We start from the raw sequence: 16,736 nt of genomic DNA, 5'->3' as shown, positions 1-16,736 counted from the left end.
CACATATGAGGTATCGGCATACTCAGGAGAAATTGCCCAACAAATTTTAGGATCCATTTTATCCTGTTGCCCATGTGAAAATGAAAGAATTGAGGCTAAAAGAAATTTTGTGTGAAAAAAAAATACTTTTTCATTTTTGCGGATCAATTTGTGAAGCACCTGGGGGTTTAAAGTGCTCACTATGCCTCTGGATGAGTTCCTTGGGGGGTCTAGTTTCCAAAATGGGGTCACTTGTGGAGGAGCTCCAATGTTTAGGCACACAGGGGCTTTCCAAACGCGACATGGTGTCCGCTAACGATGGAGATAATTTTCCATTCAAAAAGTCAAATGGCGCTCCTTCCCTTCCGAGCCTTACCATGTGCCCAAACAGTGGTTTACCCCCACATGTGAGGTATTGGTGTACTCAGGAGAAATTGCCCAACAAAATTTAGGATCCATTTTATCCTGTTGCCCATGTGAAAATTAAAAAATTGAGGCTAAAATAATTTTTTTGTGAAAAAAAAGTACTTTTTCATTTTTACGGATCAATTTGTGAAGCACCTGGGGGTTTAAAGTGCTCACTATGCTTCTAGATAAGTTCCTTGGGGGGTCTAGTTTCCAAAATGTGGTCACTTGTGGAGGAGCTCCAATGTTTAGGCACACAGGGGCTTTCCAAACGCGACATGGTGTCCGCTAACGATGGAGATAATTTTCCATTCAAAAAGTCAAATGGCGCTCCTTCCCTTCCGAGCCTTACCATGTGCCCAAACAGTGGTTTACCCCCACATGTGAGGTATTGGTGTACTCAGGAGAAATTGCCCAACAAAATTTAGGATCCATTTTATCCTGTTGCCCATGTGAAAATTAAAAAATTGAGGCTAAAATAATTTTTTTGTGAAAAAAAAGTACTTTTTCATTTTTACGGATCAATTTGTGAAGCACCTGGGGGTTTAAAGTGCTCACTATGCTTCTAGATAAGTTCCTTGGGGGGTCTAGTTTCCAAAATGTGGTCACTTGTGGGGGAGCTCCAATGTTTAGGCACACGGGGGCTCTCCAAACGTGACATGGTGTCCGCTAAAGATTGGAGCCAATTTTTCATTCAAAAAGTCAAATGGCGCTCCTTCCCTTCCGAGCCCTGCCGTGCGCCCAAACAGTGGTTTACCCCCACATATGAGGTATCAGCGTACTCAGGACAAATTGGACAACAACGTCCCTGGTCCAGTTTCTCCTTTTACCCTTGGGAAAATAAAAAAATTGTTGCTAAAAGATCATTTTTGTGACTAAAAAGTTAAATGTTCATTTTTTACTTCCATGTTGCTTCTGCTGCTGTGAAACACCTGAAGGGTTAATAAACTTCTTGAATGTGGTTTTGAGCACCTTGAGGGGTGCAGTTTTTAGAATGGTGTCACTTTTGGGTATTTTCAGCCATATAGAACCCTCAAAATGACTTCAAATGTGAGGTGGTCCCTAAAAAAAATGGTTTTGTAAATTTTGTTGTAAAAATGAGAAATCACTGGTCAAATTTTAACCCTTATAACTTCCTAGCAAAAAAAAAATTGTTTCCAAAATTGTGCTGATGTAAAGTAGACATGTGGGAAACGTTATTTATTAACTATTTTGTGTCACATAACTCTCTGGTTTAACAGAATAAAAATTCAAAATGTGAAAATTGCGAAATTTTCAAATTTCTTGCCAAATTTCCGTTTTTTTCACAAATAAACTCAAAAATTATCGACCTAAATTTACCACTAACATGAAGCCCAATATGTCACGAAAAAACAATCTCAGAATCGCTAGGATCCGTTGAAGCGTTCCTGAGTTATTACCTCATAAAGGGACACTGGTCAGAATTGCAAAAAACGGCAAGGTCATTAAGGCCAAAATAGGCTGGGTCATGAAGGGGTTAAAAACAGGCAGGGAAATGTTGTAACTCAAAATAACAATCAGCTGAGCACATTATGACAATTCCCATTATATCAGTGTGCGCATAATAGACAGATATTAATTGCTTCCTGAAGGGATATAGAACTGTTGACATTTCTAAGAATAGTATAAACTGGTTAGTTGGATTTTATTTTATAATAGTATCCACAATTTGACATGAACATGAAACGATAAGATCATAGTGGATAGACTGCGAAAAAAGTACAAAGGATATGTAAATATATATTTTAATAAATCCAAATACAAGTTAATTTTTAACTTAGATTGTTCACTTCAGTCAGTGAATGAGTTAATTTAGTGGATTTTAACTATTGGAGTATCGAGGTCCTCAGTCAGTGAACTTAATGCAGCTTAGGCATATTGAAGTTAATGGTATGATTCGGAGCAGCTTCTTCCTCAAGAGTTATCTAAGTCTTCTAAATTTACCTCCTTGGTTTCAAACTTTAGGAGCTATGGTAGCCATAATTTATGAGTATGCCAAAAGTGTGAAGAGTCATTGACAACATGTGATTCTCTTATCTAGATGACATTAAACAGTTTCGCCAGCGACTGTTACAGTATGATATGTCTACCCTGAGAATTCTGTATAAACACTTCTGGAGTGACCTGGAATACATAGTGGAGATTTTGGAGACTCGGAACCTCCTCAGCGAACTGAGTTCTAGAAATGTGCCCATGAAGAAGGTGAGAAGAAAATCTTTCATATAAGTAAAATGAGTCTGTAATTTTTTCCAAAACTATTAAATGCACTAACGTGTAATCTGGTTAGATTTTCTGACCAATACATAACTGGTCTTCAAGACCCTAATAAACTTCTTCCTTGACTTTCTAGTTAATTACAACTAATTCATAAAATGAAAGACCTGTACGACACTGAGGTAGCCCGCCAGGATTTTTTTACAGGTGTAATTATCTCCAACAAGATGTAAGGTATATAAGGGATAAGATGGTGCCAAATATTAGTCTAGGTAGATGGAAGATTTTCTCCAAGAATATGGTTTTCACTATTTACTTCTGATCAGAGCAATTCAAAGTGAATGAGTTAGAGAAAACTAGGTTATCTGGTCCTATAGTATCTGTATAACCATACATAGAAATTCAAACAGAAGCCCATCGAGTGGTGTTTTTGGAGGTCTTTGTCTTGAGTAACCTAGAGAAATCCAGTTTCTCTAGACAGTAGCTTACACTGGATAAATGATTAAGGTTGAATAGAGGATGATGGAGAAAAAGCTGGGTAGGTAGCTATCTTCATAGTAGCTGTGAGGTTGACTCATCGTGGGAATCAACCTCTTTTGCTCGCACTATAACCCCTGCATCTGAGGAATTATGAAACAGTTTGAATAATTATAAATATATTTATTTTCAGGATTACCTTCTATTGGAGACAGAATTAGGATCTTCTGCATTTTCGGGAGATTTAATTCGTGATATTTTGGACATGGGGCGAGATGCTGTGCTAGCATTGTGGGAAAGTCTTTTTGTCCTACAGAATAATTGCCAACATCCAAATCTAATTGGAGTAATGACTGAAATTACTGAAAGAGGTAATGATATTATATTTTACATGCATATGAGCTATAAAAAAAAAGTATTGCTCAGAAAATACCTTTTAATTTTGCCACTGTCTTAAAAAGATTAGCCCATATTGTCGCATCTTTAATTACTCATTATGCAGATGTTACTTCTGTGCCTTTATTATGTACTAGCTGAAGAGCCTGGCGTTGCCTGGGCATAGTAAATATCTGTGGTTAGTTATAGCACCTCACTTCTCTTATTTTCACATCACGCCTCTCATATTCCCCATCACATCTTTCATTTTCTCCCTCACATCTCTCATTTTCTCCCTCACACCTCTCATTTTCCCCCTCACTCTTATTTTCCCCCTCACTCCTCTCATTTCCCCCTAACACTTGTCATTTCGAACTCACATCTGTCATTTTCCGATCACTCCACTATTTTCCCTCACTCCTCTCATTTTGCACTCACACCTTTTCATTTTCACCTCACACCTCTCATTTTCACCTCAGTATATACATGTTTGTCATCTCCCTTATATATAGTATACACCTGTATGTCATCTCCTGTATATAGTATATACCTGTATGTCATCTCCCCTGTATATAGTATATACCTGCTGTGTCATCTCCCCTGTATATAGTATATACCTGTATGTCATCTCCTCCTATATATAGTATATACCTGTATGTAATCTCCTCCTGTATATAGTATATACCTGTGTGTCATCTCACCTATATATAGTATATATCTGTGTGTCATCTCCTCCTGTATATAGCATATACCTGTATGTCATCTCCTCCTATACATAGCATATACCTGTATCTCATCTCCTCCTGTATATACTATATACCTGTAGGTAATCTGCTCCTGTATATAGTATATACCTGTGTGTCATCTCCTCCTGTATATAGTATATACCTGTATGTCATCTCCTCCTGTATGTAGTATGTACCTGTATGTCATCTCCTCCTCTATATAGTATATACCTGTGTGTCATCTCTCCTGCATATAGTATATATCTGTGTGTCATCTCTTCCTGTATATAGTATATACCTGTGTGTCATCTCCCCTGTAAATAGTATATATCTGTATGTCATCTCCTCCTGTATTAGACCTCGTTCACACGTTATTTGGTCAGTATTTTTACCTCAGTATTTGTAAGCTAAATTGGCAGCCTGATAAATTCCCAGCCAACAGTAAGCCCACCCCCAGTATATATTAGCTCACACATACACATAATAGACAGGTCATGTGACTGACAGCTGCCGGATTCCTATATGGTACATTTGTTGCTCTTGTAGTTTGTCTGCTTATTAATCAGATTTTTATTTTTGAAGGATAATACCAGACTTGTGTGTGTTTTAGGGCGAGTTTCGTGTGTCAAGTTGTGTGTGTTGAGTTGCGTGTGGCGACATGCATGTAGCGACTTTTGTGAGATGAGTTTTGTGTGGCGACATGCGTGTAGCAACTTTTTGTGTGTCGAGTTGCATGTGACAGGTTAGTGTAGCAAGTTGTGTGCAGCAAGTTTTGCGCATGGCGAGTTTTGCGCGTGGCGAGTTTTATGTGTGGTGCCTTTTAAGTATGTGCAAGTTTTGTGTGAGGCAACTTTTGCATGTGTTGCAACTTTTGTGCATGTGGCAATTTTTCCGCGTGTGCAAGTTTTGCGTGTGGCGAGTTTTCCATGAGGTGAGTTTTGCACGTGTGGCGAGTTTTGCATGTGGAGAGTTTTGCGCGTGGCGAGTTTTGAGTGGCGACTTTTGTGTTTCAACTTTTATGTGGCGAGGTTGGTGTATGTGTGGTGAAATGTGCGCTGAGGGTGGTATATGTGTTCGAGCACGTGGTAGTGTGTGGCGCATTTTGTGTGTGTGTTCATATCCCCGTGGTGGTGTGGTGATTATACCATGTTGGGGCCCCACCTTAGCAACTGTACAGTATATACTCTTTGGCGCCATCGCTCTCATTCTTTAAGTCCCCCTTGTTCACATCTGGCAGCTTGTTAATTTGCCTCCAACACTTTTCCTTTCATTTTTTCCCCATTATGTAGATAGGGGCAAAATTGTTTGGTGAATTGGAAAGCGCGGGGTTAAAATTTCACCTCACAACATAGCTTTGACGCTCTCGGGGTCCAGACGTGTGACTGTGCAAAATTTTGTGCCTGTAGCTGCGACGCCTCCAACACTTTTCCTTTCTCTTTTTCCCATTATGTAGATAGGGGCAAAATTGTTTGGTGAATTGGAAAGCGCGGGGTTAAAATTTCACCTCACAACATAGCCTATGACGCTCTCGGGGTCCAGACGTGTGACTGTGCAAAATTTTGTGGCTGTAGCTGCGACAGTTCAGATGCCAATCCCGGACATACACACACACATACACACACACATACACACATTCAGCTTTATATATTAGATTTTTGAACCCCAGTAACTCTGGATATTTATGGGTTGGGTTTCAGATGACTGGTTACCTGCTTGTTTCTTTTATTCTAGGTGATACATTAGTGCCACAGATCATTCTGGATGAAAATGGACACCAGTTATATCAACTAAGTGGTAAATGATACAAAAATTGGAGTTCAGTACAGACACTTGTTAAATTTTTTGTACTAATTTTATGGGGCTTTCCCACAATTTACATGTTTCACCTACTGTATTTACAGTATAGGAAATACATTTCTGGTTGATTGGGGCTCCACAGTTAAAACCAAGTCTCCCTAGTCCCTTGTTGAATCTTCAATGTCTATGGGGCTGACTAAAAAAGTTGAGTGCCAACACTTTAACCAACCAAGGGACCTCACTCTATATAAATCACATTCCCTATTAGGAAATATAGAACATAGATTCAATTCCAACTTACTCTTGAAAAAAGGGATCTAGACTTAATTACTCGTTCTCTCATCAACAGAAGTAAACACATTTCAGAATGTTATTGTCACATTTTTCTTCTTCATTTTAGGTATATGGCAGTAAAATTCTTGACTGTCACGCTAAACATGTCTATAGGCTTTGCTTGCCCAACAGAAGCCCAAAAGAGTTTACTTTTGGTTAGTATAGTGAGAAAAAAGGTGAGAAATAGTGTAGATGGCTAGCATATAAATGAGGCCTGTGGAGAAACTTCAGCCAAGATTGAGCTTATTTTCTCTCTGCAGAGAGAAGGGAGAAAACAAAGTTGCACAGGGGTGCACTTTGCACCCTCAAATGTACATCTCCTTCTGGAAATTCTCCAGCTGTCCACCTGCCTCTCCTTCCTAGTAGGTTGTTGAGATAACGTTCTTCCTTTTAGGTTGTAGAGGTATCTGCCTCTCCTATCTTGTAGGTTGCAGAGGTAATTTTCTTCCTTGTAGGTTGCACAGGTAATTGGCTCTCCTACCTTGTAGGCTGCAGAGGTAACTTTCTTCTTTGTAGATTGCAGAGGTATCTGCCTTTCCTACCTTGTAAGTTACAGAGGTTAAGATTAGTGATGACGAGCGAATATACTCGTTACTCGAGATTTCTCGAGCACGCTCGGGGCTCCTCCGAGTATTTTTTAGTGCTCGGAGATTTAGTTTTTCTTGCCGCAGCTGAATGATTTACATCTGATAGCCAGCATAAGTACATGTGGGGATTTCCTAGCAACCAGGCAACCCCCACATGTACTTATGCTGGCTAACAGATGTAAATCATTCAGCTGCGGCAAGAAAAACTAAATCTCCGAGCACTAAAAAATACTCGGAGGACCCCCGAGCATGCTCGAGAAATCTCGAGTAACGAGTATATTCGCTCATCACTAGTTAAGATCTTTCTGCAGGTTAAAGTATGAGGGTGAATACTGTATATATAATCTCTGTTTTACATTCATAGTCAGTGAGGTCACTGTCCTTCCCTGGGTAATGTCTGGACTGCTTCATGTGTTTGTGAATAGAGAAGGTGAGAGAATGTAACTGCACAGGAGTGTGCTTTGCATTCACAGCTGCAAGTCTTTGTCCATAAAATCTTCACTAGACTACCTGACTTTTAAGGTGCATAGGTAAAAATGTTAATATTTTCTGCAGGATCAAGTACTTGGGTCCAGACTGTAGCTATGATCTGGGCTCCACATTTATATATGGATCAGGCATATTTCTCAATTTATTTTCATTTGACAAAGTTTTGGCATTCTTAGGTTGATTATATCCATTACTCTTTTTTGCAGGTATTCATAAAACTCATAAAAAACATCTTCTAGAAAGTACTCAAAATTTAGAAGAACACAGCGCACCGGGACTTGTGCAACAGAGACAAAGCGGTAGCATTTCTACTTGCTACCTGGATCTAATTGTTGTCTCTACTCTGCAGTTCAGGAATCGCACTCAACATGAGATAATAGAAACTGGGGGAAGACATGAGCATTATTTGAGAAAAGCACAAAGCACTTTAGAGCGTATCTCGCCCAACAGGCTGTTCCGTTGGTGTCACCGTTCCGGGTGTACACCACATGCAGTCATGGTGAGTGGTGTACCTGGAGTTGGAAAGACCACGCTAATGCAAAAGTTTGTCTATGACTGGGTTATGAAGAAACATTACCAGAGATTTAATTTTATTTTCTTCTTTAAATTCCGAGAACTAAACAGATATGATAGGATCAGTTTGGAAGACATGATCCTCGACCAATATCCTCATCTACAGAGTCAATGTCAAAACATCTTACAGGATCCAGAAAAACTGCTCTTCATCTTTGATGGTCTAGATGAAAGTGTTCACAACATTGATTTTCAATCACAACATTTATGCTCCAACTCCAAAATTGAGGAGAGTCTTGGTGTCATTGTGGTTAGCTTGGTGAGACAAAGTCTTCTCAGGGGGTCTTCAATACTGTTGACTAGTCGTCCAACCAAACTGGCTTCTGTTGATATTAGTGTTTTTCAAAGGGTCTCTGAGATCATGGGATTCTTCCCCAAGGAAAGGCAGGCATACTTTGAACAATTTTTCAAAGACAAGGAATTGTCCAGTAGGGTTTTGCAACATGTGAGACAGAACGACACATTGTACACCTTCTGCTACATCCCATCATACTGCTGGATCATCTGTACAGTATTATCCATGTCGTTTACAGCACAAATGAAGGATGGTCAAGAAAATACACCCAAAACAGTGACGCAACTCTTTGTGTCTTATGTGGCCAACATTCTCGCTAATCACTCCCCAGATACTGAACATCCTGAGGACCTCATGATTTCCATTGGGAAGATGGCACAACATGGAGTCATGAATCACATTCTTTCTTTTGATATCAAGGACTTTAAAACATTTCGAGTGGACATTACATCAAAATTGCTTTCCAGTTTTATAATAGAAAGTCATACAAACACTTACTCTTTCCTACATCTCACCATACAGGAGTTCTTCTCAGCTTTACTACATTTCTTGAGCTTTTCTGAGAAGGACATGGAATTGACACTTAGTAGAATCAAATCATTTGAAGATGGCAGGTGTGAAATGTTCATCCGATTTCTCTGTGGCCTTTCTGATGGTACCACTGGATCTCTTCTGAGGTCTTACCTAGGCAGTACAACTTCCAGTTCTGAGCATGTCATTAGGTGGGTCAAGAAAGAAATTGAAACAAAATGGAAGCCGGAAACAGATCCTTCTGAGAAAATGAATCTACTAACTTATCTTTTTGAGTCCCGGAATAAACATCTTGTTTGTAGCACGATAGGATCTCATGGACAGCTGGACTTTTCGGAATTCCATCTGACACCTGTGGACTGCACGGTCTTGGCTTATATCCTTGAATCCTGCAAAGAAACTGAATTCTTTAATATAGATAGATGCTTCATTCAAAGTGAAGGCTTGGAGAGGCTCAGAGGAATTCTGCACACAGTTCAAAAACTCAGGTAGGAAATCAAAATTTACTTCACACACAAAAAATAACACCATAGTTACATCAGACACTAGTTGTACATTTTGGGCACATTTGTATTAACCAGTCTGTTAATTTCTCATTTTGTTGGTTTAGGCTTTCGAACAATGACTTGAAAGACAATGATATGCTGTCATTTCACAAGATCCTAGCTCGAAACAACTGCAGGGTACAAAAATTGAGGTAAGAAAATTCTCAACATTTTTTGCTTATTTTTTTAACAAGCTGGACCAAGAGGTCTTTGAAGAAGCCACAGATAGTGACATCTAGAGATAATGTATATCATGCAATTTCTTTATTCTTTTCACAGTTTGAGGAATAATTCCTTCACATCAGAATCATGTTCTTTATTAGCATCTATATTACTTGAGAACAAGAGTGTGACAGACCTAGATCTGTCCAGGAACAATCTGGCTGGTCCAGATTTCTCCAATTTGATGACTACTATCTCTAACAAAGAATGCATTATATCACATTTGTCGTGAGTAATCTAAGTTTTTTATGTTCAATCATGCTGATCTATTAAGATGTCTCCAAAGGGCTGTTCATATCTTGATCTTGCCATTGCCCTTTTTGAAATCCACCAATCAGGCATTGAAACATACCCCATGGTGGCACCATACGCTTTAAACATTAAGCACATCTTTTGCGTGATCATTTTTACTACAGAAACAATTTCAGCACGAAAAAAGCAGAAAGCAGCTTACAGAAATTTCCATAAAACTGGACTTCCGAGGTCAAGGTGGTCAAACGTAAGCATAGCTGAATGTCTAGATAATTTCTGGGAAAAGGATAGGTGATATCAACCACTAGAATTGCATACAAAATCACACACATAACTTTGATAGTCCTGCCAGTCTGAGATGCTGACGGTAACATCTCACATAATGTACAGCAGGTCTTATCAAACTCTGAGGCTTTCATCATCAATATGACACACCAAGTTGTTGGTGAGGCGCAGCTAGACAGATAGGTTTCCTATAAATGATGAGCAATGGGGTTTATTGATATTAATGATTTATTCTGTCCTTTTTTCATCTTAAACTGGGTTGAGGAGGCTAAAAAAATAAGCGATATATTGAATTTAGAATGAATTGCCACTAAAAGGTGTGAAGTCCAGACATAATCTTGATCGGTCTAGTGAAGTTGTAAGGTGATCGACGAGGCAGCGGGTACCTGCTTGCCGGGTCCAGAACTGAAGGGGCTGCATCCCCTGTTTCTGGGGGAAGGCTTAACACTAGAAGTCCCAGAGAGGGGTCATTTAACATTTCTACCTTTGAAACCCAGAGAGCTCGAAATTTCTGGGACTTCTAGTGTTATTAAGAGAGCCTAAATTTCCCCATTTGCCGGGGGGGATGCCTGAGGGAGTCGGACCAGCCCTTGAACCCAGGAGGGTGGGCGGAGCCAGAAAAGAGCACACAGCGACGGAGACATAAAAAGAAAAAGCACGCAAAGCAAGTCAATCAGGCGCCGCTCAGAGCAATGAGGATGGCAACGTAGGGAGCTTCGCGCAGAACGGTGAGCGGCGTGCTCTGCTTCCCTCGTCATCAGACAATATTGGTGTGGCAACAGGCCGTATAGAAGGAGCCAACATGACCTGCAGATCAGAGCCGTGTGGAGCAGAGCCGTGCCCATAGATCGTGAGTACCGAACGAGTGCTGCCTGAAAGAGATCAGGAGCGTAACCATTATTTACATCCCGACTGTACTATTGAATGTCGGCCCAGAGACTTGTGACCTGATTTCACCAGCGTATGTTAGTAGAGTCACGCTGGGCTCGTACAGAACTGTGTCCCTCACCGTTAAGTAGCCACTACAGTACATGGACTAGGGGCAGTGGAAGGTACCGGAAACCGACCACTGTCACCAGAAGATGGGTTATTGTTGTTTGCTGAACCCCATTAGTAAAGACACCACACCAGCCGTTGTCGGCGCCATTGAGTCCTCAGTAGGAGTTATAGTCTGCGGAGCTTCTGACACAACTTCGTCACAGGAACTGTTCTTACCAGAGCCATCATTCTTATTCTTGGACTCTCCTATGTTCATTGTACCCCTGTATTCCCTATTCTGCATACATTTTACCTCACGTTTTCCCTATTCTGTCTACATTTTACCTCACGTTTTCCCTATCTCCCTTGACCTTGTTTATTAAAACCTGCTAACCCTTGATCTGCCTCCTGTCCGTCACTGCATCCCGCAACCTGCTTACAAAGTCAAGGATTTTTATTATTCAGTTTTGGTGATGCCACAGAAAAAAATAACATTTTTAGATTATCCAGGGAGTGCTGTCTGAATGGTGCCTCAAATCCTTGTTTAGAAATATAAGGTATATTCTATATCAGAGGTCCCCAAACTTTAAGACCTTGAGAGCCACATTCAGCTATGAAAGAGGGTCGTGAGCCACATCCAGCTTCTGCTCCACTCACAGTAGTGACAACCAGAGCCCCTATTACTGGTATAATGACAGACAAAGATTTTCCACCGAAATCACACCAAGGTAGTATGCCAAGAACAGGGTCTCCTATCTTACCCCCATTCAGAGTTTCCTTCTATGCAGGATACACAGAAAATTCACCATCTAGAGATCTACTCTTAATAGCTGTTTGCTACACCTAGTGCTAACGCACCAAGCTGGTAGACAGCCGCGAGCCACACATCACTGGCCCACAAGCCATATGTGACTCATGCTACAGGTTGGGGATCCCTGCTCTGTAGGCTGGTAGGTCCCTTAAAGGGAACCTTTCATGTCCTTTTTCTGCTTTAATCTGCCCCCAGTGTGTTGTTAGTGATGCAACGTGGATGCACATTTAGCTGGAATGGATTGCGGCGCAGAGACCCCCCAACTCACTGCACCGCAATACATGCCACCAGCCAACTAGAGGCCAGTAAGCATGTCTGTCACAAGTGGTGCAGAGCATTGACATCATGTGCCATCTGTGGCTGGCTCATGAAAGTCAGCTACCGGCTTCTGCACTGGTTATAGAAGAGGATGCTACTCATGGGAGTGAAGCAAAGTAAAAAGAATAATTATTATATATTTTTTAAATGTGTTGGAAAAGAGCAGCAGAACAAAGGACATTATATCAGGAAGGGGACCAGGGTGGGGGATATCATACCAAGAACAGGCACAGGATAGGGGACATTATAGAAGGTGGAGACATTATTACTGGAAAGGGCGCAGGATGGGTAACATTATACCAGGAGGGGGCCAAGAAAATGGAACATTATACCAGGAAGGAGGACACTATTACTAGAAGGGGCAAGGATAGGATACATTATACCAGGAAGGGGCCCAGGATGGGGGACATTATTACTGGAAGGGGCCCAGGATTAGGATAACTATAGCTGGGAGGGGTCCAAGATGGGGGACATTATACCAGGAAGTGGCCAAGGAAGGGAGACATTATTTCTGAAAGAAGTCAGGATGGAAACATTTATCACATCACTGGAAGGAACCCAGGATGATGGACATTATACCAGGAAAGGGCCCCAATGGGGGATATTAATATAGGAAGGGTTGAGGATGAAGGACATTATACCAGGAAGGTGCTTAGGATGATGGACATTATTACATGGGTGGTCATCCGTATTTATAATATCTAGAACACTACAGGGGCCCTTACATCTGACCAACATGCAACTGGGGAACAGATCCACCATTGCTTACAAGTCACTAGATACTCTTTAACAAAAATATCCCTGGTGTCCGAGGGGTTGTGAAGGGGGCTATCACTTTACGACCTTTTGATTTAACCAACCGGAACCTTTATATTTCTCCTCAGGCTCCAACAAATAAAGCTAACTGATGAATATGCTCCACTTCTGACCTCACTACTCCAAAACTCCAACCTCAAACATCTAGATCTGAGCCATAATTACCTTACTGATGTCAGCGCTGAAATTATCCAAGACCTTATAATAAATTCACAAAACCTGAAGGAGATCAGGTAAGTCCAACCAAGGGGATCTGCATGAATCATATCTCCTCAGCCCAGACCCCTAGGGGTATTTGGACATCACGTCATGTCTTTTATATGCCAGCATACCCATCGAGTTTTATAAGTTTTATAAGAAGATGCTGCAGGTGAAAACTCCGGTGGAGTTTTTCCTAAAGCCTCCTTTTTAGTGACTATGTAATTGTTTTTGGCAAAGGCTTTACAGCCGTCATTATTTAATGGCCATTAGAGGAGTCTGTCAATGGCTAATTGAGAGGACACAGGCGAGATGGGAACAGTGAGGGCTCCTGTGTAATCATGAGGGATACCCATCAACCCGACTGAAAACTATATATTGTGTATAGGTGACTTTAAGCTCAGACTTTTCTGATACCAAGTTCCCTTGACTTACATAGGTTGTGTAAATACTCATTGAATCCCATTTCCTAACAGCTCTTTTGTAAAGGGGCTCTGGTGTCCCCATGAATGGTAATGCTAACAGATGTTATTATTAAAGGGATTGTCTGAGACTTTACATTGATGAACTATCGTTAGGATAGGTTATTAATATCTGATCGCTTCGGGGTGACACCCACTCACCCACCCACCGTTTAGCTGTTTCTTGTGTCGGCAAGGCTGAATGGCACAGCTCTATCAACTGTATAGTGGCCATGGATATCTACTGCACATCCACCCCCTATGTGAATCAATAAGGATCTGGGCAGTACCTGGCCACTCCACCATAGTATTGATGAAGCTGTAAAGTGCAACTCCATAACTGACCACTTTCGGCCACTGGAAGTGATCGGCGGGGGGCTGGGTTTGTCCTGAATCTTTATTATTTTGGTAATTACTTTCCCTTTTTACTGCAGGATTGAGGTAACTGAATTATCCAAGGAAAGCGAAGAATGTTTAAAACAACTGGAAGCACTTAAGCCTGGTTTACGTATCTATGTATAAACATAACAAGACAAAGACGTCTGATAATGTGCACAGTGTTATTAAAGGACATTATCCAAGTGAACAGAAGAAAGATGAAAAAAACTGGAAGCAGTTAGCAAGGGTTTAAGTATCTATGTATAAAATATAACAAGAAGATGAAGGCATCTCATAATGTCAGTGTCCTTCTTAAAGTACATTCTTCAAGGAGTTGTTCAAGATGAAAGGGGCTTTCCACTACCTAGGTCATCAATATCAACCCCCCACAAATCCGATACTGATGGTCGAGCCAAATAAAAGGTGATTGACATCCTAATAGTGTCCATTGCTATGTTAGAGCTCTGAGACTTCTGGGTGCTGCTGTGTTCATTTGCACATTTAGGCTAAGTTTACAGTTGTAAGGTGTAAGTGTGTTTTTGGATCAAAAACTGAACAGAAACTAAGTCCTCCTCCAAACCGCAAAACTCCACTCAGTTTCTGCTCTGAAAACTCAGCAAGAAGACATTTTTCGAACGTAGCCTTAACATTTTTTTGGGCCAAAGTACCGTAAATATGGTAATCATTTCAAGATTTTCAGAATTTGAAATCAATCTATCAATAAACATAACTTGATAATTTAATAAAAAAATTGAACAGACCGTGAACAGGTCTCGTGTGGAAGAAATGTCCCCCATCTACTCATTAAGACTTTTTCAATACATTAGCATAAACTATTTTCCTTTGAACTCATTCACCCATCATTTTCTCAACTGACTGCTATCCCTGTTTTTCACGGAAAGCGCTCATACCTAAGAAAGCCTATGGTTGTTGTTCACGTGTTCGTGAATTTTCTGCAGACTTGCAGGGCTCTCTCTTGATCAGTTCTGGGATATTTCATAGCAGGTTGCTTTCCTGGCAGCATTTGCTTCCAATAGACCAGTCTCCAGCTGAGGGCTCTATCCTATCACTCTTCATATCTTCTACCCCTCCAGGACAAGGGGGTCCTCATCCAATACCTTTCTTCTCCCTAAGGCAACTTTAAACCTTAATGAGATTGTTCTGTCTTCTTTCTGCACGTGTATTTCTGTATAATCTAAACTCAAGTTGAATATGGTCAGAGCAGTGTGTCTGTCCTTCTGGAAGGATCTCGTCAAGGTCTTTTCATCTCCAGACTTCCATCGCTTTCTGGATATGTTCTGCCATTCTGGAAGTGTATGAGGCTAAGCACAGAGTTCTCCTACTTGGTGGTTAAGGCTCATTCTACCCAGGTGGTAAGGGCTTCTTGGAACATTCTTGACCAGGCTTCTGTTCTGCAGCTCTGTAAGTCGGCGACCTGGTCCTTTATCCACACATTCTCAAACTTTTAGAGGGTTTTTACCTTTGTGATGATTGTCTTGAGACTGGATAGAAGAGCATTGCAAGAGGCAATCACCCAGGTAATGGCCTGAGGGATCTGCCTATTTCATTACCTTATCGTTCCAGGATTTTTCTGTTTCCCATCCTTGGATTGTCTTGGGATGTACCATGGCTTCCTGGGTCCGCCAATGAAGCGACCGAGAAAAAAAAGATTTTTGTTACATACATAACATCCATTTATCTTAGCCTTTATTGGAGGACACTATAAAGAAGAGAAGAGACCAAACATAAAGTTGGAGTGCACACCTGATGCAATAAGAATACATGTGAATCTTTATTTGAATCCAGGACATGCAAAGATAAAAAACATCTAAAAACATGCAACCAGCATGGTAGTCATAAAACACCTCCAAAGAATTTCACATGGGACGATTTATATATGGAGCTCCACTAGTACATGGTAATATAACTGACAATGCACTTCAGCAAGACAATTTGTTAATTGCCTGTAGTGTTTATCATAATAATACACAATAGGAATATCTTAAAAAGAATTCCAGATCATCTCTAAGATCCCAATGCAGAGGAGTTCAATACTTTGAAATCAGTATGAATCACCAATCCCAATATACTGTGTGTGTAAGGAGGAGAGCCAGCCTCGGTGTGCCTTGTCCATGACGAGTCCGGAACATCGGTGCTGTCACCGAAGTTGCAGGAGGGAGAGTTTAGTGCCCCGGACAGACCTTTGAACTTGAGATCCGGGGGCGTGAAGGGTATAAGAGGGGAACAGTGTGCAGGAACAGGGACTCGGTTGGTGGGAATCTGCATTGTGCAGAGGCAGAGTGAGAGCCCTCCTGTGCTGTACAGTCAGGACAAAGTAGGCTGAAGTCAGAGAGGCCTACGGAGGCTTACCAGAGACTGTAGGAAGAGACATCTCCCGAGATCCCTGACATCCGCTCCCTATAATCATCTACACCTGTTATGCACCTGTCCCAGAACCAGGCTATGCTCCCATTATCCTGGTTCACTTTGTCAGGGGACGCAAATCTGCTGCCTCCAACACAGTATAATGGTTCACCAACATCCCTCCACATCCTGGTCCCCCACAGCTCTTATACAGTATGATGGTCCCCCACAGAGTATTACGGTCCCCTACACAGTATGATGGTCTCCTGTAGCCATTATACAATATAATGATTTCCCACAGACACCA

The 16,736-nt window shown here is 41.1% G+C and overlaps 1 protein-coding gene across 4 annotated transcripts in view; it reads left to right on the top strand.

Annotated features, from left to right (window-relative positions):
• LOC143770345 (NACHT, LRR and PYD domains-containing protein 3-like) overlaps positions 1–14,839 on the top strand; it is a 54,626-nt gene extending 39,787 nt beyond the window's left edge. For 3 of the 4 annotated variants that reach the window (XM_077259906.1, XM_077259900.1, XM_077259914.1), the window contains 8 exons: positions 2,447–2,607; positions 3,290–3,467; positions 5,928–5,990; positions 7,609–9,289; positions 9,412–9,498; positions 9,626–9,796; positions 13,097–13,261; positions 14,122–14,838. In XM_077259906.1, the coding sequence (XP_077116021.1) occupies positions 2,447–2,607; positions 3,290–3,467; positions 5,928–5,990; positions 7,609–9,289; positions 9,412–9,498; positions 9,626–9,796; positions 13,097–13,261; positions 14,122–14,209 (2,594 nt within the window). In that variant the 3' untranslated portion in view covers positions 14,210–14,838. Of the gene's footprint in view, positions 1–2,446; positions 2,608–3,289; positions 3,468–5,927; positions 5,991–7,608; positions 9,290–9,411; positions 9,499–9,625; positions 9,797–13,096; positions 13,262–14,121 lie in introns of all 4 variants that reach the window. The other variant, XM_077259890.1, reaches the window with a different exon arrangement.
• The last annotated feature ends 1,897 nt before the right edge of the window (positions 14,840–16,736 follow it).

Source organism: Ranitomeya variabilis, chromosome 1 (genome assembly GCF_051348905.1).
Source record: "Ranitomeya variabilis isolate aRanVar5 chromosome 1, aRanVar5.hap1, whole genome shotgun sequence".
Classification (NCBI taxonomy): Eukaryota; Metazoa; Chordata; class Amphibia; order Anura; family Dendrobatidae; genus Ranitomeya; species Ranitomeya variabilis.
This window is presented reverse-complemented; position numbering and strand designations above follow the sequence as displayed.